The sequence below is a fragment of the Gymnoscopelus microlampas genome (genome assembly GCF_963454915.1).
Source record: "Gymnoscopelus microlampas genome assembly, chromosome: 12".
NCBI classification, from domain to species: Eukaryota; Metazoa; Chordata; class Actinopteri; order Myctophiformes; family Myctophidae; genus Gymnoscopelus; species Gymnoscopelus microlampas.
This window is the reverse complement of record NC_139949.1, coordinates 31,445,057-31,468,019: the sequence shown is the minus strand read 5'-3', so window position 1 is coordinate 31,468,019 and position 22,963 is coordinate 31,445,057. Positions and strand designations below refer to the sequence as shown.

Sequence of the window (22,963 nt, the reverse complement as noted above, 5' to 3'; positions counted from 1 at the left end):
AAAGATGAGAATATTCTTTTATCCGTTTGTCTGTGAAATCACTCGGCAAGCTCAAGGTTATGACTGATTGGTTGCTTGAATCTCTTGCAGCTCTATCAGCCGAGCTGCAACGAGGCAATGCACAGCGCTGCAGCTTTTCTTTTCAGCGGTCTGAAAGTGAATCTTTGGCTGTAAGTAGACTTACCTGGGTTTTCGGTGTGCATGTTCCTCCTATTTCTAGTACTATACTTAACATGTTACCCTCTAAGCTTGTCTTTTACGGCCTCCGTGAACGTTTTTCCCCATTCATCACTACCATTTTATTCAACATATTAGAAAATTATACATTGAAAAATCAATTTCAAGAACATTTAATGGCACATTACACTATTGAAGGAAGGCGAACAAACGATACCTTTTGGAATCACACTTCTGATTTCTGCATAGCTTGGCTTACTTTGATTTCCCTATTGCAAAATAGTGAAAGTTACAGAAGTGCTCTATGATAGATTCTGACCAGACCACCTGGCCAGGTAAATGTAGGCTGAACAGGTAAAGAAAATATCAGTTCTTGATTAATCTGTTTCTGCTGACAAAATGGCACTGCAATTAAAAACTTTTAAAATATAAGTGTACTGTACTGTGCATTAATTACAAAGAATCTCTAAGCATAAAGAACACGATAATTTCTCGCATCTCAGTATCCCAGTATAAATAGCAGCTGTTCAAGCAACTGAGATATTGCCTGGAGAGAGCGCTCCATGTTCAGAGAGTTGTTAATTAATGAAACCCAGCCAGCTGTAGTGGCAGATGCCTGTGAGCTCCATGTCAACTAATGCAAGTATTGTCAGTTAAGGATTTGTGTGAATAATCTAGAATTTCCTCTATGTATTTCTTATCAATAAATACATAGAGCAGAAGCCTTGTATCTACAGTACAGATTTAATATTTCATGTTAATGACCTATTTTATACTTCATATGACAATGCATGGTAATGCAACGTGTTGAGTGTTAATTAACATTTTCACTGATAATGAAAAGCCCAAAATAGGGACGCTACATTGAAAGTGGTCATGTCTGTGGGTTATATAAATATCCAACCAGTGCAAAGTATTAAGCGCTTGTGACTAAATAACTACGTACATAATTCCATGAAAAGTAACTTTTAGTTTTCTACCCGACAGCAACGATACTGGGTAACCAAATTTAGTTTTCCTTTTGAACATGATCATTACCACCAGCTTTTATGCACTACAAGGGGTTCACGTACTGTATGAAAAGTCTTGGATCGCTTAATATCTTTTTATAGAAAAATTATCCAGCCTGAACTTTCCTATTGGCAAATTGGTTCTCCCATTCATCAACAGCAGAGCACTACTAGTTTGACACTTAATGACATCGAAGGATAAAAAAAAAACGTTTCCACAAAAAGTGAACAATTTAGGAAAGTGCTTTGTTAAGACAGGAAAAGGTCAATTTCAGTATTCTATGTGGATCCACAAACTAAGGTGCAGTTGAAGGAATTTGTTGGAAATGCTCACTTCAAATGTATATAATACATCAAACAAAATGCACACCAGTGTATAAAAGAAAAATATTTAGGAGCAGTTAAGATAGAAAATCCATGTTTTGGTGGGAGCTTTGTGTAAAATGGCAAGGAATGTTGTAATCAAGACAAAATTCACCTTTTAAAAGGTGAATCTTTTAATAAAACCATACAGTATAAATCATAAAAATCACATTTAAGTTAAACACAGTACCCCTCACAGTGGTAGTTACTCCAGCCTTCCTGAGCAAATAAGCCACTTATATGAATGCAACACTTTTATGTGTCAGTCATGTTTGCATCATAATATGGGCCTTGGTCAGTCCATGCTGATAAAATGAAACAAATAAAAAATTAAATAAAACCAAAATCCACAGTTTGAGTTCAGTGTTGTGCAGTTGGCCTGAGTAGCATGTAGTGCCACTGGTACTTAGTGTCCTGTGTCCAGGTCCCTCATATATTCCTGAAGGGCATGTAGCCTGGCATCAATCTCTGACAGCTCAGCAGCACCAGTATCTATGGAACGTTCTGGAGTGGAGACATAATGTAATGGTTGGAATTCAAACAGTACTTTGTGTATTTTGTGATGGTACAATATTCTGCATGTTTTAGGAACTATCATCTAGAAGAACTTCTGAGTTTTAGTCCATGAATGATGTACAGTCATGTGGCCGGTTACCTTTGTCTGTCTTCATCCTGTATGTGGGAGTGCTACATAATGGCTTCCTGGTCAACAGGTTTCCTCTGTCACTGACAATGCTAGGACCATTGTACATGCGATTTCTTTCCCTGAAAACAGTGGGGAAAAAAGTAAAGAAGGCGGCCTTCATTAAACATTTTAATGAAGGTTATTCCATACTAGTCGAAGTATTTTTGATGACAGTACAATATGGCTTATATCTGATGACATACAGTAGTGTAGTATGTGTTATTTTTAACAACCTAGTCTAGTATGTGTTATTTATTTTTTAAACAAACTATAATAGGGCATATATTTGGGATATAGTTGGTATCTTTGTGTCTTTTTGGATTATATACCTTTTTTTTTACTAAATAGTAAATTACTTTTTAAAAGTAGTTTAGTGTATCCTGTTTCTGTACAGTACGTAATATTGTTGAAGACATAATACCGTATGTGGTATTTCTGATCATATAATAGTAGGGCATATTTTTTAAGACAAGGCATAGTATTAGCTAATGAACTACTTCACCTGAATACAAGAGGTCTGTCCATTTCGTCCCTGTCTACAAGTGAGCTTTCAGAGGAGTTCCTGCTCCCTCTACGCTCCACAGATAAACTCCTGCCTCTGCTGCCATCCCGGGTCTGCTGAGGATAGACCTCTCTTGAACGTGAACGCCCTCTCTCTGGGATGACCGGTGATGTCAACATTTCCCTCCGCACTTTTCTCTGTCTGATGGGAGGGGGGAACAGAGTTAAGCAGCCAGAAATGCAAGTATTGGTGTGTTGCTTTTTGTAACTGACAAAAAAAAACAATTTGAATTACAAAATAAAAATAGCAACTCACTTTTTAAGGTCTGCTTCTTTCTGTCTGCGTTGTTTGTCTTCTACGTAAGCAGTTGGGTTAAAGCGTTGTACCCGTGACCCTGAAAAGAATTATGTGGATTTAAGATTAAATCTGAATGCATTGAACGATTTTCCCTCTGTGTCTTTTGATCTTGCAAATCTTGTAAGAAAGCTAATGGTTGGAGCCTAAGGGGGGAGGGGGGATTGTATGTGTGTTTTATGTGGTCTTTGTATGTTATACCTATGTGTGTTTATGTGATCTTTTTGTATAATATGCTATACCTTTGTACATGTGTATAACATAAAAACTGTAAAATAAAGTTGTAAAAATAATAATAATAATAATAAAAAAGAATGAGTAGGAAAACAACAAAAAAAAGAAAGCTAATGGGGTGGATTAGGGGACCAGGAAGCTTTGTCAGTCACAGCAACTTAAGTTATGTAAAAAATGTAACGAATGGGAAGCATTTGTCCATGTTGATGTGGTCAGATCCGTCTTTAACTCGCACATAAAGTGAGTGCCACTGTGTTGCTCAAAAGAAAGGTTGATTCGATTTAGTTATCTCAATTATCCATCTGGAATTGACGTCGCAAACTGCTCTGGACCGACCAGTGCCATATCTTTTGTGTACGCTGCCAGTTGGCCAAGGAAGTAGATTTTTTTCAGTGTGAACTGACAATAAAGTATTATCGTATCGTATCGTATCGTATCATATTTTTTCACAAACTTTGTATATATTTTTAAATAGTTAAAGGTAGGGTAAGTGATTTTCTTTGGTTAAAATAAGTGTTAAATAGCTCTATATTCTGATAGTACTCATTGCTATAGAGTGTTTGTTCAGTAAAAGGAGCTCTTTATAAAACAGAAAATGCATTTTCGTTTCATTTCCAATTTTATCCAATCAGGATAGAGAACTCAATCAGGATATAGATTAAACAAGTGAAATTGGAAGTGATGACACTAACAAATGAGCAGGCAAAATTTGATCTGGAACACTATAAAAATGAAGCTTAAAAATGGGTACTTTCTCCTCATTGGCTGAGATTTTGACACCTACCGGAAAATGTATTTTCTGTTTATTAAAGAGCTGGAGAGACGGGGAGACTCCTGTTACTGAACAAACACTCTATAGCAATGATTACTATCAGAATATAGTGCTTTAACCTTTTAACAAAATACTTTTTGTTTTAACCAAAACAAATCATTTACCCTACCTTTAACACACATTTTAATATAAATACAGACTGGCACTGTACAGTATATTGGTATCCATGTTGTTGATTACTTTATTGAAGTCAAACCAAAGAAAGAGACAACGTCTTTGTCTGTGTGAGATAATGGCAACAAGCACTATCAAAACCTATTACCTGTGGGAGAAGGTGATGGCCTGGGAATACGAGCACGGGGCCCTGAGGAGTCTGCTCTCCTCCCTCTTTCCTCTGACCATAGCCCTCTGTGCTCTATCCTTTCTCTTGACCCTGAACGAGCCCTGATCGCTATGTGTCCTGATCTCCGCTCACGGGACAGCGAGCGATAGATTTCCCCATCACCCCGAGAGCCAGGGCGGCCAAAGTGGACAGGTGTCACCCTGCTACGGACAAACAGATGTGTGCATATTAGCTAAATGTGGAGGTCAAATGTGGAGGTCGGAAAGAACTCAAAGAGGTACAGAACACGCAACACAAGTGAATGAATGGGAGAGAGAAAAGAGAGAAAAAAGATATACATGCTTAGATTGTCTAACCCTCTCCGTAGTAATGCCAGTTCACTCATCAGGCTCTTGACTCGAATCTGCAGAGCACACTCTGATGCCCTGAGCTCCTCCAACTAGACAAAGCAAAAAAACGTTAAACCAACTGACAAATACCACCTTTACTGAACAGTGACTAGATTGTAAAGTAAAAGAAAGCACCACCTGCTCCACTAACAGAAGTTGCTCCTGACCTCTCTTGCTTGCAGAGCGCTGACTTTTAGCTCTCTCCTTCAGAAGCTGTTCCTCCAAAGTCCTCACCACATCTCTGCTCCTCCATGACTCCACTCCGGTTGCGGAGACAACCCCCCCAACCTGCAGGCGCTCCAGAGCCTTACCCATGGCCTCCTTCTCTTCTTTTATCAGACAGAGTCTTGAAGACATAAGGTAAGTAAAGCCTCATAACTTCTCTTATCTGTTGGCTTAGGAGAAAATGACAGACCAAACACACACACAAAACGTACTCTGATCGTAGTCGTTGTATCTCGGCACGGTCTGCTGGTTTGTGACCTCCATGAGAGGTGACGGCACTGAGCTCCATCCTCAGCGCTCTGATCTCTTTCTGCAGGGCAGCAGGATCAGGTTTCCCCTGGTAGGGCAGAGGCAACGGGTAGTGTATCCTGCGAACAGAGACAGGAAATACAGAGAGTAGGGGAATGACATTCAGCAAATGGTCCGGCTGGCCAGGATTAGAACAGGAGACTCACTGATCAGGGCACATCTTCTCCCATGTGGTATGTGCCCAAACCACTTGGCTATTGGGTTGCCCCAGGCTTTTTGGGGGTTTTCAATTCATGCCGAAAATTAGGCTTATAGTTAACACATTTTGGTCACATAAATTACACCCGTTAATATCGCAACAGTTTTCTTTTATTTCAGTACATCAACTGCCTGTGTGATTCAAAAATCTTTATGTGTTGATTTGTGGGAATATCTTCAACAAATGTGTTAGTGAAGTTTTTTAAGTAACATCTCCCAGCTCAGTCCATAAATATTGCGATAACAATTTAAAGTCATATCTCCCAGATCTAGACACAAACTAGTAACTACAGTATGCTGTAAAACCAGAAAATCAGGGGAGCACCAATAGACTAATCATTGTGTATATTCCTGCACTATACCTGCACCCAGTGATCTTGGTACATAGAAATTGATCTATTGAAGATTCTGACTTTCAAATGTACATTTTTTTTGTTTTGATTGTATTGCTGTATTGTTGTATTGTGCTTTTTGCTTTGGCAATGTAAACGTATGTTTTCTCATGCCAATAAAGCCCTTTGAATTGAAATTGAATTGAATTGAACCACATAAAGTAATTGCACGACCCTGGTTCACTTCAAGCCAGAGACCTTTACTGCATGTCAATCCCCCTCTCAACCCCCAGCTTCCTGTCTCTTTATAGTATAGAGAGTGTAGACTACACTCTTCGATCTACAGTAAAAATACATTTTAAAAAAGCCAAAAATTATGTAAAAGACAGAAAATCTATATCTATGCCTAATCAATTATTTCTACATCCAACAATCTAACTTGTCAAAATGAACCCATCGGCACAAAAAGGGAGCTCTGAATCTGTCTTGAGATATTACTTGTAAGAATATCCAAAAAAAGAGACACAAACCTGTCAAACTCCACAGTGTAGATGAGGATCAGATATCTTTTGGCACTGAGAGCAGGTGACTGCTGCTGGCCACGAGGGCGGCCCACAACCCCAGCCTTTCTGTTACGTAGGAGCTCCAGATCACCATACGTCAGGAGGTCAAGGGTAACAGAATCACTAGTCTGCAGGAAAAGGTCATGTTAAGTGCATTTTTTGAGAACACGCAATTGAACAATTGGTCCAGACTGATTCGCTCCGTTCAGCATACATTTCTTTTCGGGGCGCCTGATGGAGGGGAAGGGAACTGGTTGGAGTAATGTGTTCCTTCCACGCGCTACGTCCTACCGGGGAAACTCCCCCCTGTCAGGTGACAAGAAGGTCAGTTGGCTCTCACGCATTGAAGGAGGCATGAGCTCGGCCCTGGGCTCCCTAGGCTGGTGGGGGAGTGTAGCGGCCAGGATCAATTAGAAAATTGGCACCGGGTGAATTAAAGTAAAGGTTACAAATTGTGGGATAATTATTTTTTTTATTAAACAAAGTGAGAGAAAAAAAAGTCTGCAGAACGGAGCGATTCAGTCTGGATTCCAGGTTAGTCTATACCATCACCACTAATAAAAGTGATCTGCTCAGCAATGTTACAGTTTAAAATGATTAATCCCTTTAATTGTTCTAATGACTAAGACGAGACAGTGATACAAATAGGACTTCACTTTTCTCATGTACCAAGCTGCCTTCTGATCTTCTGATTGTTTTTTATCCAAAAAGACCACAGGCATCTTTCCACCTTTCATCAATTTAAACAAATTGTTGAAAAAGGAGAAATACAATAACAGCAGTTAGCATTAGCTAATTTTACCAGGCACCAGTAAGTGAAGTGTGAGGCTTACCTTTTTAACAGCACTTTCCAACATACTACAAAAGATAGGAAATTGCTTGAAGTTGCCAGTTTTGCGAGTGAGGTCCTCAATATCTACAAAATAAAAGAATAGTTTGAGTCAGTGTGTTTGGTTGTGCCTATGACAATGGATTCATGTTAATGATATTTGTCACTCACATGCCGGCTCAAATTCTCCCCGCCATTGATCAGCTGTCATTGAATCAGAGATCTCGACAATCAGCAAACCCTTCTCCAATTCTATCTTCACAGTGAACTCCACACCTCTGAAAACAATATCCTCCAGCACTGCTGAGCCCACCTCCATGGCTCTAGACCTGTGTTCAAATGTCAATGTTTTGTTATTGACAGTAAGTCCTCCGGCAAACCCTTGAATTGAAGACCCTAGAAAAAAGATTTTACAGTGACATTAACTGAGGATTTTTGTTTAGTTTTGGTGGATGTCATGAACATATGATTAAAAATGTCTGTAGTACAAAGAAACTGAGTATCACCTGTACATGTTACAAGTGTGTCCACAAATTATGACCCAATGAAAGCATCAAATACATGTAGGGAAGGCACACTGCCATACCCTAATCCACGAAGGACCTAAAACCAACAGAGACTTTTATTTACAGAGTCAGAGCAACTGCAAATATTCTGTAAAGTCACGTTATGCTTACATAATGAGCTTAATGAGGCTATGACCATCTGAGGCTGGTTATTTTCATGTATTGCACTTATTGAACACCAGATGTCCTTCTTGAGACTGTAGTCTCATTGATTAAATGATAATAAACCAAAGTAAAGACACTCACCAATGCAAGGCACGCTAAATTTTTTGCATGTTATAATAAGTGGTAAACCAAAGTAGATGTACATGTACTGCAGGCTATACTGTATGTATTCATGTAGTAAAGTAATCCATTTGGACACTCTCAGAATTTATTTTACAGTGTATTATTTTACAGTGTAGATTGAGGTCCCAGAGGCTCTGGGACCTCAATCTACACTGTAAAATAAATAATAAATAAAGACCCCCATCTGATACGATTTGTAGGTCTGGGCCAGAGCTACAAATTGTATCAAATGGGAGTCTGTGGCACAATAATACGATTTTGATATTTATGCATACTGGCAGGCTTTGCCACTGGAATGTGCATAAATATCAAACTGGAGGGTCCTTGACAGAGAATCACTGCTTTGCAAAACATGGCAAAAATGCATTTCAAACAACTAATAACACATCAGCCCAGTGGATTATCTTATCCCCCCAACAGAAGGAAAAACAAACAAACAAAATAACTATTTTCATTATATATCAAATAATAGTCTATCGCCTCTCCGTTATCATGACTTATATGCATCATATACGACAAATGTATTATACATACGTCGGATGCAGTCACTTTTTGGCAGGCAGTCGTTTTTCGGCACAAAACCCTGAATGGTGAGATAAAGCTGAATAGTGATATAAAAGATATTATAAGTCTATAGTATGGATAAAGCTAACAACACAACACTGGTCTGGTGGTCGTCACGTCACTGGGCAGTTAGCTGTCCGTGTTGCCATTTCCGCTTATTATAAGCGACTTTGGGGCTTGTTTTTCTGTAAAGTAGCAAAAATATTGCATATTATTCTCAGCAATATATATCTTTGCTTCTGGGGGTCCCTGGCACAAAACATTTTCAAATGGGGGTCCGCGGTCAAATGTGTATCAATTTAGGGGTCCATGGCACGAAAAAGGTTGAGAACCACTGGCCTAAGAGTAGACGCTTCTTTTGGGCTTGTTTTCCTAGACCTGGTTGCTTATTTCTCTCACAAAACCTGGCAACAGTACTAGCTGTGCTCTGTGTCAAACGTTACTTCGATGTCAATATAAAGCGGCTCAGAAACAACCAAACACATACGTTTACCCGTCGGCGGCGGTGATGAGCTCAAACGTGGGTAACGTGCCGGATTAGCTACGCCTTGAAAAACATAGTCTGAGACCTTAAATAGCTGTTAAAAACCACAACAATCACAGTCAGACTAATGGCAAATAATGGAGCGCCAGAACCACCGGGAACGTTGAACTCTTCTTCTACGCTTGTTGTCGTCGTCGTCTTCTTCTGCTCCTTCTTCTTCTTCTTCTTCTTGGGAGAAGCACGGTCATCATCGCACGTGTAGGTGAACTACTGCCATCCACGGGTGATGACAAGGAAATACTCTTGTCTTTAAAAGAATGGTAGGTCTATTAACTTCTAAAATATAATAATGTCCAGTGGTGTAAAGTTACTATTAAAGTACATTTACTCAAGTACTGTAGTTGAGGACATATTTTAGTTTTTTTTTTAACTTTACTGGAGTATTTCCAATTTTCTGTACTTTTACTATAAGTCCAAAAAGGAAGAAAGTGCAAACACTATTTTGGAAGATCATCTAAGACGGTCATGAAAGATGACCGTCTTGTGATCCTATTAGGCTATCACACGGGTATAGACCGTTATATAGTTATATTACCTCTCTATGGTATAGACCAGTGGTTTTCATCCTTGAGGGAGTAACAGCGAAATGAGTTAACATAAGCGTCACTCACAATCATTTTAACCGCTTAGCTTTGGCTATTCAAAAATAGCAGATATACAAGCTCATGAGCTTGTAGATCTGCTATTTTTGAAAAACCTTGAAAAAGTGTGTGCATATCTTTGAATATTTATATTCTTTTAAAGCAAAAATTAACTGATATCTTTGCTTTTGGCGGTCCCTGGCACAAAACATTTTCAAGTGGTGGTCCGCAGCCAAATGTATAACAATTTAGGGGTCCTTGGCATGAAAAAGGTTGAAAACCACTTGTATAGACTGATGTTTTAATTTAAAATTTTAATGTGTTTCTAATAAATGGTTTAATGTGACGTAGCATCACAGGCTACACAAAGCGTGTGCTTCTTAACATTCCATTGTGTGAGCTTTTGTAGAAAACAACTCCGGCCTGTAAATGTTTGATGAACGTTATGCACCTGTTGCATAATATAAGTGAGCTAGACCCCCCCCCCCCCTCCTCCTCCTCTGCATGCATGCGTCCGCACAGTCTAGTGGTCAATGACTGTTTCCATGGAGACATAATACAGCCATAACGATGTAATCAGTGGTGGAAAGTAACTAAGTACATTTACTCAAGAAATGTAGGTGGAGGTCTTTTTTTTTTTTTTTTTTTTTACCTCAAAACGGTCCTGAAAATAGCCGATCTACAAGCTCACAATGCATCGCGACATGCAACGCATTGTGAACTTGCAGATCTGCTATTTTCAAAAGATTGTTACATTTGAAAACTTGAAATGGGACATTCTGAGTATTTTCTACTTTTGGTACTTAAGTACATTTTGATACCAATACTTTTGTACTTTTACTCAAATACATTTTGAATTACGGACTTTTACTTGTCACAGAGTATTTCTACATTGCAGTATTGATACTTTTAAGTAAAGAATGTGATGTGAGTACTTTTTCCACCACTGGCCATAACGGCCTGATGTACTTCGTCGTAGGACCGTGTCGTGCGCTGGGAAAATGTGCCGATCCACAAGCTCACAGCGGGTCGCGTTCGTGACACGCTGTGAGCTTGTGGATCGACTATCATTTTATTTTTGCCCCTGCGCGCGACACCGTCGTACGGCGCAACATACATGTAGGCGTTAAAAGGCAGAAGTTGAGCAGTGTTGCCATGTCTGCTTATATCTGAGAAGTTGCTTGTAAATATATTGGTGGTTGTGGGTTGTGTTTGTTTGGGGCTTGTTTCTAAAGCAGGGGTCTTCAACGTTTTCAGGCCAAGGATCCCTAGCTGAGAGAGAGATGAAGCAGGGACCCCATATTGTATAAAATTGTGTTTCAGATTAAACTTTTTTTGTTTACTTGCGCGAGGCGTTGTGAGCTTGTAGATCTGCTATTTTTGGCTAAAGTTCTCCGCAGAAAAGGGATGCCAGGGTTCAAGTGGTTAAGGTAAAAAAAAAAAGATAACACTCAAAGATTTGGCGGACCCCCTGTAGTAACCCCCTGTAGTAACTCTGAGGACCCTCTAGGGGTCTAAAGTGTAGTCGCTTTTATTTAGGTTCGTTTCCTAATGTTGTTTAAACCAGTGGTTCTCAAACATTTTCATAGCAAGGACCCCCTTAATATGTATTCGTCCACAGACCCCCCCATCTGAAAATATTATGTGCCATGGACCCCCCCCCCCCCCCCCAATTTACATTTCCCCCCCAAGATTATTTGTTTCTTTTCTTTTTTAAATAGCCGATCTACAAGCTCACGACAAGTTGTGAGCTTGTAGATCGGCTATTTTCAAATAGTCCTATAGTCGCTTCTTTTGGGCTTGTTTTCATAGACCTGGTTGCTTGTTTCTCTCACACGATCTGGCAACACAACACTGAAGTTGAGTTGGTGGTGGTCAGTCTGAAGTCTGAGGTCCTCCTGTCTGTCTGTCTGTCTGTCTGTGTCAGCGGAGAGACGTTGCAAAAACAAGCCGTGGAATGCAGTCTTGGCGGGGGAGGCATGCATGTTGAGGAATGACTGTCTAAAGGTCTAATGAATGCTCTCCTTCCCCATGCAGAGCAGCATATGGAAGACACAGACAAGCCTGGGGATCTCATCATCTCCCATCTCCAAGGCCCCGGAGAAACAGCAGGAGTGGCTGCAAGTGGTTGGACATGCAGGTTTGTTGTTGGATGGATCATCACCAGTGGTGGAAGAAGTACTCACAGTTTTTTTTTACTTAAGTAAAAGTGTCAATGCTTACAATGCAGAAATGCTACTTTTGCGAGTACAAGTCTGGTGTTCAGAATTTACTTGAATAAAAGTACAAAAGTATTGGCATCAAAATGTACTTTAAAGTACCAAAAGTAAAAGTGGTCATTATGCAGGTCATCATGTTTTCAAAATGTATAAATTCATTTGAAAATAGCAGATTGTAGATTGTCTATTTTCAAATTGCCAAAGTTTAAATAGGGCTGAATGGTTAATGTATGTTTTGTAAAAATAATCAAAATCCACAAAGTAACTAGTAACTAAAGTTTTCAAATAATTGTAGTGGAGTAAAAGTACAATATTTGTCTCTAAGATGTAGTGGAGTAGAAGCAAAAGTATAGAAAATTGGAAATACTCCAGTAAAGTAAAAAAGACCTCAAAATTGTACTTAAGTACAGTACTTGAGTACCTGTACTTAGTCACTTTCCACCACTGATCATCACCAGCCGTGCTCACTTTGCTTTACATGGCTGCCTTCTTGAGGCAAGCAGCTAAATTAAGGGCTTTTTATAAACTGACAAAATATTGTTTGTTCTCTTGTTTCCTTTTTTCACCTCTTTTGCAGGAAATTTCCTTGCCGGGGACTATGGCCTGCTGCTGAAGAGATTCTGCGAACGGGAGCGACAGTGTTTCCAGGGGCTGATGGAGGACGCTCTGAAGCCGTTTGTGCCAGCCTACCATGGTGTGGTGCAGCGAGATGAGCAGGATTACAACATGATGGATAATCTGCTCACTCATTTCAACACTCCGGCCATAATGGACTGTAAGATGGGCAGCCGGTAAGTGTAAGAGCTTTATGTTGTGTCGCAATGCAACGCATTGTGAGCTTGTAGATCTGCAATTTTCAAAACATTTGAAAAAACCCATAAGAATATAAATTAGATGCAAATCTTCTCTTTTGGGGCCCCTGGCACAAAATCTTTCGAGATGGGGGTCTGCCGGCCAAATACCTATCAATTTGGGGGTCCTTGATATGAAACACCATTCTAGACAGCAAATGGAAGAGGAGCCTGTCTGCTCACGTCACATACTTGAGAAGAGCAAATAGACTCAGTGCTTAGGGACTGTCTCTTACAGTACATACCTTGAGGAGGAGCTGCTGATGGCAAGGGAGCGGCCTCAGCCTCGTAAAGACATGTATGAAAAGATGGTGGCTGTGGATCCAGGGGCCCCCACAGCCCAGGAGCAAGACCAGCAGGCAGTACTCAAAACAAGATACATGCAATGGAGGGAGAGCCTGAGTTCCACAACAACACTGGGTTTCCGGATAGAGGGAGTGAGAGTAAGTACTACTACACAGTGATTCCCAACCTATGGGCTGTTGTGGGATATTGCAAGTGGGCCCCCAAAACACATTTTAATGTGTTAATACAAAACAATAATGTGCAATTGTCTCTTTAAAACCTTGGTAAAAGGTTTTCTTTGTGATACTGATAAAGGGGAACTTAAAAATATACTACGTTAGTTCCATTGATTGAAGCTGGAACACAATCGATCGATTGATTAAAATAAACATGAAAATAAAACTGAAGATGCACATGGTCCACCCATCTGACCACTTAACATGGCATGCTGTGTTAAGTGGTCAGATGGGTGTGCCGTGAACGCTTTTCGACATTTTCAAGCCCTGATCCTGAAAAGGTTGAGAACCACTATTGTACTACAGCACATAAACAACTGTCACGTCACTGTCATGATACAACCACAACATCCCTGGATGGCTTCCGGCTCGGAAACATGTCACTTTACATGTCCTCAGTATCCTGTCTCTCATTGCCATGTCAGAAAGTACAAATGCCCCCCAAAATAATAAAAACAAATGCTGTGCCATAGAGTGGCATACAGTTCCATCTACTCAGGGACGTCACAGGCTCCCAGAAGGTGGGGGGGATGGACTTTCGGTGGACTATACCCCTTACTTTACACTTTGGCTATTCAAAAATAGCATATTGGGCGTATTTTGTTAGTTTTTTTTCGTGTTTTGGTTACTTTATTTCGGTTTCAGGGTTAGGGTTAGGTTATTTAAATCTTATTTTTGCCTGATTTTACCGATGTATTATCAAAAAATATATATTTATTTTTTCAAAAAGTGGGGGTTATGAAATCACGGATCTGTGAGAGTGAGGGTGTCGCGTCGTACGCACAGTGAATGGCCGTGACGCCCCTGCATCTACTGTAGTTCTGTATTCTATTCTTTGTCTTCTAATTACCTGTGCAGCAGGCAAATGGAGTGTGTCAGACAAACTTCAAAAGGACCAAAAGTAGAGAGCAGGTGATGGAGGCTCTGAAAAACTTTTTTGATTCCAACACCCAAATTGTGGTGAGTCTGACCTTGTTATTACTTTGAATTTACGTCCAACGTTTCCATTCTTGTTTCCTCTTTTGAAGTTCTCTTCTCTCGCTCTCTTTCTTCAGCTGGGATATCTGAGGCGGCTGAAACAGTTACGTCGGGTGCTGGAGACATCACACTTCTTCAGAATGCATGAGGTGGGATGGATTCTAGCTCTCTTTTGCCACTGTTTATTAAATGTTGTGAACGTGACACTGGAAAGTTAGTTGTCGTTCAACTGTGTCAATCGCAGAAAATAAGTGAAATAACATATTTGCGGTGAGCAACCTGGTCATTTGTATAACGTATAAAACACTAAACCCTATTTACCTCATCATACAATGAATAGTCATTCATTTCACCTATAATAACATGCCCAAAATATGGACGTCAGGTCGAGTGGTTAAACCTTAGAGTACAATCCACAACTAGACGCGTCGCAATTCTGGGAAATTGCGAAAGTGTGGTTGCGACCCGCGACCGCCGGGACTCGAGGAATACGCCTGGAGGATACCGTCGGAGGCCGCGCGACGTGCGATTCGAATTCGGTGCCGATCGGATCCCGCGTTCGTGACACGTGCCGTTTTGATTTGAGGAAATAGGCCCCTCCCACCAAAGAAACAGGCCCCTCCCACAAATGTAGCGGGCCAATTATATAGTCACGCCACGTCACTCCTTAGATCACTCGCGTTTCATTTTGAGAAGATTGATCCCCTCGTTAATCTGTTTTTTGCATCAAATGGTTACGTTTTGTGCATTTGTGGCGCCCGCTATGGATCAAAGTGGAAATGCTTTTGGGGATTCATTGAGTAAACCACCCTCCACATGTGATTCAAATTTGGGATTGACCGGACATTTTGTTCGTGATTTTTGGCATTTTTGGTAAAACGGGCCCCTCCCACTAACTTTGGAAGCCATTTACAGACGAACGGTAATGACTATCAAAATTCCGCTCAGAGATGTTTATCGCATGGGTCCAGAGATCCTGTGTACCGATTTTTGTGAAATTTGGACAAAATATGTGGGAGGAGGAGCTAAAAGTGTGTTTTGAAGAAAGTTCAAAATGGTGGAAAATCTATCCTGACGCAAATGGGCGTGGCCTATATGGGGAGTTGCGTCATGACCCAAGGAATTTAGGGGGAAAATATTTTTTTTATTCTACGACCTACGGTTAAAGAGTTATAGGCCAAAACGTAAAGTGGGCTGTTATAGTGCCACCATGAGGCCTACTGGTGTAATTATTTTTAAAATGATTTTGGACTAAATTATGAACCTCCCCTCCAAGCCTTGTAACTATAGCCCTTACGGTTTCTGAGAAAAAAACACTTGATTGAGATTTTTTTCATTTTCCCATTTTCCATAAGTGGATGGGGAAATGTAATGCACTAATACATCAATATCAATTAAACTATGTAACCAATCTCTTAGCAAAATACAAGCGCACAATTCCCGGTGAAGCTGGTCATTTTGACATATGGCACGAATTTTTGAAAAAGAAACTGTGGGAGGAGTAGCGTTCCAAAATAAAGTTTATCTAGAATATAGATAGAAAGAAAAAAGTTCATCTATTACTATAGTCTGGTTGCCCTATTCGGGCAACCACACTAATCAGCACGAACACTTGTCTCCCTGCAGGTAGTAGGCAGCTCCCTGTTGTTTGTACATGATGGAACAGGGAAAACAGGGGTCTGGATGATCGATTTTGGAAAGACTGTTGCCTTACCACCACCCCTCACCTTGGATCATCGCACTCCCTGGGTAGAGGGGAATCGAGAAGATGGCTACTTATGGGGTCTGGACAATCTCATTGACATACTGACCAACGGTCTGGAACTGTCACTGCCACCTACCGTATAATGTAAATGGTTAGGACTCAGAGTGGAATGCTCCTGCAACATCAGCGTTGTCCAAATTTGGGGATTGAAGTGAACTCTGGATAGAAATATAGCACATAACTTACACCAGCATGTACAGGTATCTGTTAACAGAAAAAAATGGAAGTCCTGTGCAAGTGAGAACAATGAGCAGTGACCTCTGAGGAGGACTGCTCCTGTGACGTCCACTCTTCATGCTGATTTGACCACAGTAACTTACATTATAATGAAACTGCACTTTACAGTACATTACATTATACCGGTGGTTCTCAAACCTTTTCATGTCAAGAACCCCCAAATTAATATGGAATTGGCCATGGACATCCATACAAGATTTGTGGTATTAAAATGGTTCAAAAATATTAAAACATTTTCAGATTTGTTTTTTTCAAGATGTTTTGAAAATAGCTGTATAAAGGTTTTAAGTGGTTAAACTCATTTTGATGCTATATATATTAACTGTATATATATATATATATATATATATATATATATATATATATATATATATATATATATATATGAACCTTTGCGGGGGACCCCCTGGAACTACCTCAAGGACCCCCTGGGGGTCCCCGAACCACACTTTGAGAACCACTGAATTATACTGTAACTGTAGAAGTAGTGCATGTTGTAAAATGTAATAGTATAAGAAGTACTGTAGTACATGTAGTCATTTAGGCTGACTCAGAACCCATGACATTCTCGCACATCAGACCACACTAACCTACGTACATTAAACAATACCTGCATTTACATTACATTACTTACAGCACAATTAATTATATTGTTGCTGTTGGGCGGAAACCTTGTATCTCCGTATTATGTATATATATAATATATAATATAATATTATGTATATATATATATATATATATACATACATACATTATACTGTAACACTTACAGTACTTAACATTATACTGTAACTGCACTTACAGTACACATTCCGAACCCATGACATTCTCACACAAGCCTGCAGTCCAGTCATTTCCACCCTCAGTCCGAACAACAATAGGCCAGACGTTTCTGGCTGGAAACAGCCTGCTCAGCAGTTCAAATATATTATTATGCCAACAATACGAGACTTTTGGAAAAACCTAGTTTGCTATTAACAGCCGTCTTATAGTTCAGAAACCACAATGTACTAACAATTATAAGCTTAATGGACAACTTATCCTTATTAAAATGAAGCCACATTGTACCAGCAAATGATGCCAAAGCTTGACTATGATGCAAAAATAAACCTTGTGCCTTGTTATCTGTCTTTTCATTTAATTCAATAAAACATTTAAGTATAATCTGCTATAAGATCTAAGTATCCTTTGAATTTTAACCAACGGTTATTTTAATGGACCCTCAACATGTTATGAAGACAAACTTTCATGATGTTTGTCAAATTTGTTTGTGTGTATTGGAATTAACCACTTGAGCCTTTGTCACATCGCAATGCTTTGTGTTTGTCGATCTGCTATTTTGGCTATTTTTTTTAAATATTAAATTATTTTTTAAAGATTTAATTAAAAATGTTCCCAAAACAGGGATGCCATTCCACATACAGTAAATGAGTGTGTTTGCTTTATAACTTCTCTAAACCTTTTAGTCACCTACACATAATGATGCAGGCAATGGAAATGTACCAGAAATTTATTTGTTTATGTATTTAAAAGTAAAAATTGACTGTTTCTGACAATGTGTTCCAAAATGACCTTGGTGCTAGGACCTTGCAGCATTAATTTTTGAGCAGTAGGCCTACGTCTGTGTGTTTGTTAACTTAATCCTGGGAGTCGCAGTACCAAGACAACAGAAATCTAAAATAGATGTTACACAGACAGACTTGAAAAACACATTTCACTTTTTAGAATATTATTATAGGACCTCTTTTTGAAAAGTCATCCAAACTTTAAATGTATTAATGCAAAACATAACCGTTTTGCAGACCAGAAACAAGTACGTTTCTTTCTGTGCCATTGGTGTTGTGAGCTTGTCGATAAGCTACTTGTACTACATGATACAATACATTAACTAGAAAAAGTGCTCCTCGGAGCACAGGCCTCCGCCAGGTCAGGTACGTTATTCTGGCCTCCTGGTGGCGCTATAATAGGCCAATGTGAAAAGGGTGCCATCTATTCTTAGGTCTTTCACGGCAATCAGACACTGCATTCATGTTTTGCATTTTGTTCCAAAAATGTGTTTTGCTAAATTAGACCTGCTGGTGGCGCTATAACAGGCCAATGTGAAAAGGGTGGCATTTCTTCCTCGGCCTAGTGGGAATATGCGTGTGAAATTTCACGGAAATCGCAAGCTGCGTGCATAGTTTGAGGCTTTTTGTTCAAAACTGACCAATCCTGCAAACGTTGGAAGCCAACCATAGGCAATGAGGATGGAATATGGGAAATCGGACAGATGCGTGTTGATCACATGACTATAGAGATACTGTGTACCGATTTGCATGACGTTTGGATACAATCTGTAGGAGTAATGTAAATAAATGTGTTTTGAACAAATCGGCCTCCTGGTGGCGCTATAACAGGCCCATGTGAAAAAATGGGGCAGAGGTTCTGAATTGGCATCCAGGGAGTGTGTGTGCACAGTTTCGGAGCGAACGGGCCAACGGTGCCGGAGATTAGCTGGTAACACACAGACAGGACGGACACACACACACACGGACACACACACACACACACACACACACACGGACGGACGGACGGACGGACGGACGGAGGGACGGAGGGTAAAACATACTCTCTCGCCATATCTTCGGCCTGGCGGAGACAATTAATGAGAAACCTGAAACTGCAACACCTGATAAATTGCAGATGATATAAAGGCAATTGTGATATCGTCGTTGGGTGGAAACCTTTCATGTCCAAAACCATTACTTTTCAGGAAATGGAGCTCTGCTTTTCATTGGTTCTACGTTTATAAAACCCATAGGCACACTCAACCACTTTCATTTTCGTAATTTTTTCAAAAATAGCACAATAGTACAAGCTCACAATGTGGCGCGATGCGACGCGTTGTGAGCTTGTAAATCGGCTATTTTTGCAACTTTTTGTGCAAAACACACAAACCAGTACACATTAACTCTGGGGTCATGTGATCAAGATGTACTGTAGTAACCTCATTCATACTTTAAAATGTTCATCTTACTGTGGAAATGTTTGCCTGAAAATGAATCTTTGAAATGTTTAATAGTTTTAGAATTATACTCCTTTAAAATTTCAGAGATTTATAATGGAGGTTGATGGACGATTTTGGGACCTCAAAAAAACACTTTCACCTAGAAACTCCATTCACAGTTAAAAAAATCCACCTTACTGTGGACATGCATGCTTGAGATTTTTTCTTTGAAATCATTTGTAGTTTTGGAGATATTTTACTTTAAGCGCCCAATGCATTGTCAATGCGGCAATGGACATTTAAAGACAGGCTTACAACTACATACTTACGCCTAGTAACCTCATTCATACTTTAAAATGTTCATCTCGCCTCACAGCTAGAAGGTCCTGGGTTCGATTCCCGCCAGGGACGCTGTGGGCGCTGGGGGCGTGTCTTCTCCTCCGCGTCATCAGCGCCCATACCCAGGGTGGGGTTGGCGAAAGGGCCTACTCTGTGTGGAGTTTGCATGTTCTCCCCGTGTCTCCTAGGGTAGTTAATACCCTCACAAAAACATGTAGTAATCCTGGTCGCTATACCGCCTCCCCCATGACAGCCGGGGCGCCTGATGGAGGGGAAGGGAACTGGTTGGAATAACGTGTTCCTTCCACGCGCTATGTCCAACCAGGGAAACTCCCCCCTGTCAGGTGACAAGAAGGTCAGTTGGCTCTCATGCACTGAAGGAAGCATGAGCTCGGCCCTGGCCTCCCTGGCTGTGGGGGACTGGTGTAGCGCTGGTGTAGGGCTGGTGTAGCGCCCACTCCGCCCAGGATCACTTAGGAAATTGGCACCGGGTGAAAAAAATGGGTTACAAAAATCGCGGGATAAAAATTATAATAATAAAAAAAAAATGTTCATCTTACTGTGGACATGTTTTCCTGAAAAGGAATCTTTGAAATGTTTAATAGTTTTAGAATTGTACTCCTTTAAAAGTTCAGAGATTTATAATGGAGGTCGATGGACGATTTTGTGACCTCAAAAAAACACTTTCACCTAGAAACTCCATTCACAGTTCAAAAATTCCACCTTACTGTGGGCATGCATCCTTGAGATGTTTTACTTTGAAATAATTTGTAGTTTTTGAAATATTTAACTTTAAGCGCCCAATGCATTGTCAATGGCAATGGACATTTAAAGGGGGGAAAGTACAAACTTTGGCTTTTACCTTTATTTAATCTTTCATTGAAGACCACACAAGTGAACAGATTAAGAACCACTGTGGTAAAGTGTTTTAGATACAGGGCTTGTAACCAGGAGGTTCACAGTTCAAAACCAACGAGGACATTTTTCCAACTTTTACCTGACTCTTGCACCTTTATCTAATCTTTCACTGAAGAATGTGCAAGAGACCAAAAAAAGTATTAACCATGGTGGAGCAGTGGTTAAGATACAGGCCTTGCACACAGATGGCCTGAGTTCAAAACCAGAAAGGACATCTTTCCCACTTTTACCTGGGGCTTTTACCTTCATCTAATCTTTCACTAAATACCACGCAAGTTAACAAAATAAATAAGAACCGCTCTGGTGCAGTGGTTTAGATACAGGGCTTGTAACAAGAGGGTTGCTGGTTCAAATCCAATTAGGACATTTTCCCAACTTTTACCTGACTCCTGCACCTTTATCTAATCTTTTAGTGAAGAACACGCAAGTGAACAAAGTCAGTAAGAATCACTGTGGTGCAGTGGTTTAGATACAGGGTTTGTAACCAGGAGGTTCACAGTTCAAAACCAATTAGGACATTTTTCCAACTTTTACCTGACTCTTGCACCTTTATCTAATCTTTCACTGAAGAATGTGCAAGAGACCCAAAAAAGTAATAACCATGGTGGAGCAGTGGTTAAGATACAGGCCTTGCACACAGATGGCCTGAGTTCAAAACCAGAAAGGACATCTTTCCCACTTTTACCTGGGGCTTTTACCTTCATCTAATCTTTCACTAAATACCACGCAAGTTAACAAAAGAAATAAGAACCGCTCTGGTGCAGTGGTTTAGATACAGGGCTTATAACCAGAGGGTTGCTGGTTCAAATCCAATGAGGACATTTTTCCAACTTTTACCTGACTCCTGCACCTTTATCTAATCTTTTAGTGAACAACACGCAAGTGGACAAAGTCAGTAAGAATCACTGTGGTGCAGTGGGTAAGATACAGGGCTTACAACCGGAAGGTTCCCAGTTCAAATCCGACTTGGATATTTTTCCAACTTTTACCTGACTCTTGCACCTTCGTATCCCACACATGCTGATTTGACATTTCCAGGATTTGGTTTCCAGGATTTGAGTCTTGAGTCCCAAGACTCAAGACCCAAAAGAGTCTTGAGTCGAACCAATTACTCCCGCGGAGATATCAAATTTCTCTTTTGGGCCTTGAGTCCCAAGACTCAAGGCCCAAAAGAGAAATTTGATGTCTCCGCAGGAGTAATTAGTTCGACTCAAGACCCAAAAGAAGGTGAACTGACTGTAAAGATTCAAAATGTCATATACGTATAGAATAGAAACCCCATTCAAACTTTAAAATATTCATCCTAATATGGAGATTTTTTCCTGAAAAGGGATCTTTGAAATGTTTCATTGTTTTAGAATAGTACTCCTTTAAAAGTTCAGAGATTTATAATGGAGGTCGATGGAAGATTTTGGGACCTCAAAAAAACACTTTCACCTAGAAACTCCATTCACATCATTTGTGCTCCACCTTACTGTGAACATGCATGCTTGAGATTTTTCTTTGAAATCATTTGTAGTTTGGGAGATATTTAACTTTAAGCCTCCCATGCATTGTCGATGCGGCAATGGGAAACGAGTACAGGCTACAAATCCTACATACTTACTCCTAGTAACCCCATTCATACTTTAAAATGTTCATCTTACTGTGGACATGTTTGCCTGAAAAGGAATCTTTGAAATGTTGCATAGTTTTAGAGTTGTACTCCTTTAAAAGTTCAGAGATTTAGAATGGAGGCGGATGGAAGGTTAGGGTTAGGGTATAGGGACCTCAAAAAAACACGTTCACCTAGAAACTCCATTCACAGTTCAAAAAACCCACCTTACTGTGGACATTCATGCTTGAGATTTTTTTTTTTTAAATCATTTGTGGTTTTGGAGATATTTAACTTTAAGCGCCCCATGCATTGTCGATGCGGCAATGGACATTTAAAGGCAGGCTTACAACTACATACTTACGCCTAGTAACCTCATTCATACTTTAAAATGTTCATCTTACTGTGGACATGTTTGCCTGAAAAGGAATCTTTGAAATGTTGCATAGTTTTAGAATTGTACTCCTTTAAAAGTTCAGAGATTTATAATGGAGGCGGATGGAAGGTTAGGGTTAGGGTATAGGGACCTCAAAAAAACACGTTCACCTAGAAACTCCATTCACAGTTAAAAAAAAACACCTTACTGTGGACATGCATGCTTGAGATTTTTTTGTAAAAATAATTTGTAGTTTTGGAGATATTTAACTTTAAGCGCCCCATGCATTGTCGATGCGGCAATGGACATTTAAAGGCAGGCTTACAACTACATACTTACGCCTAGTAACCT

The 22,963-nt window shown here is 40.0% G+C and overlaps 2 protein-coding genes across 5 annotated transcripts; one reads left to right on the top strand and one right to left on the bottom strand.

Moving 5' to 3' along the window:
- Positions 1-1,641: 1,641 nt before the first annotated feature.
- On the bottom strand, positions 1,642-9,317 carry ccdc61 (coiled-coil domain containing 61). Of its 4 annotated transcripts, none has more exons than XM_084073147.1 (14): positions 9,191-9,317; positions 8,674-8,722; positions 7,792-7,888; positions 7,457-7,614; positions 7,290-7,372; positions 6,424-6,584; positions 5,267-5,422; positions 4,968-5,175; positions 4,779-4,879; positions 4,420-4,643; positions 3,053-3,131; positions 2,738-2,938; positions 2,206-2,315; positions 1,642-2,054 (listed from the first exon to the last, which is right to left on the bottom strand). In XM_084073147.1, exons 3-14 carry the CDS (start codon positions 7,797-7,799, stop codon positions 1,957-1,959), a joined length of 1,587 nt encoding a protein of 528 aa, XP_083929273.1. In that variant the 5' UTR covers positions 7,800-7,888; positions 8,674-8,722; positions 9,191-9,317; the 3' UTR covers positions 1,642-1,956. The 4 variants fall into 4 exon arrangements, with proteins under 4 accessions (XP_083929273.1, XP_083929275.1, XP_083929274.1 ...); XM_084073149.1 differs by having other exon boundaries at positions 4,797-4,879; XM_084073148.1 differs by lacking the exon at positions 8,674-8,722 and having other exon boundaries at positions 9,191-9,284.
- Positions 9,318-9,394: 77 nt separating this feature from the next.
- Positions 9,395-16,606, top strand: itpkca (inositol-trisphosphate 3-kinase Ca). The gene is made up of 7 exons (XM_084073162.1): positions 9,395-9,507; positions 11,866-11,968; positions 12,625-12,838; positions 13,137-13,341; positions 14,278-14,379; positions 14,475-14,546; positions 16,024-16,606. The coding sequence occupies exons 1-7, from the start codon at positions 9,505-9,507 to the stop codon at positions 16,243-16,245; spliced, it is 921 nt and encodes a 306-aa protein (XP_083929288.1). The 5' UTR covers positions 9,395-9,504; the 3' UTR covers positions 16,246-16,606.
- The last annotated feature ends 6,357 nt before the right edge of the window (positions 16,607-22,963 follow it).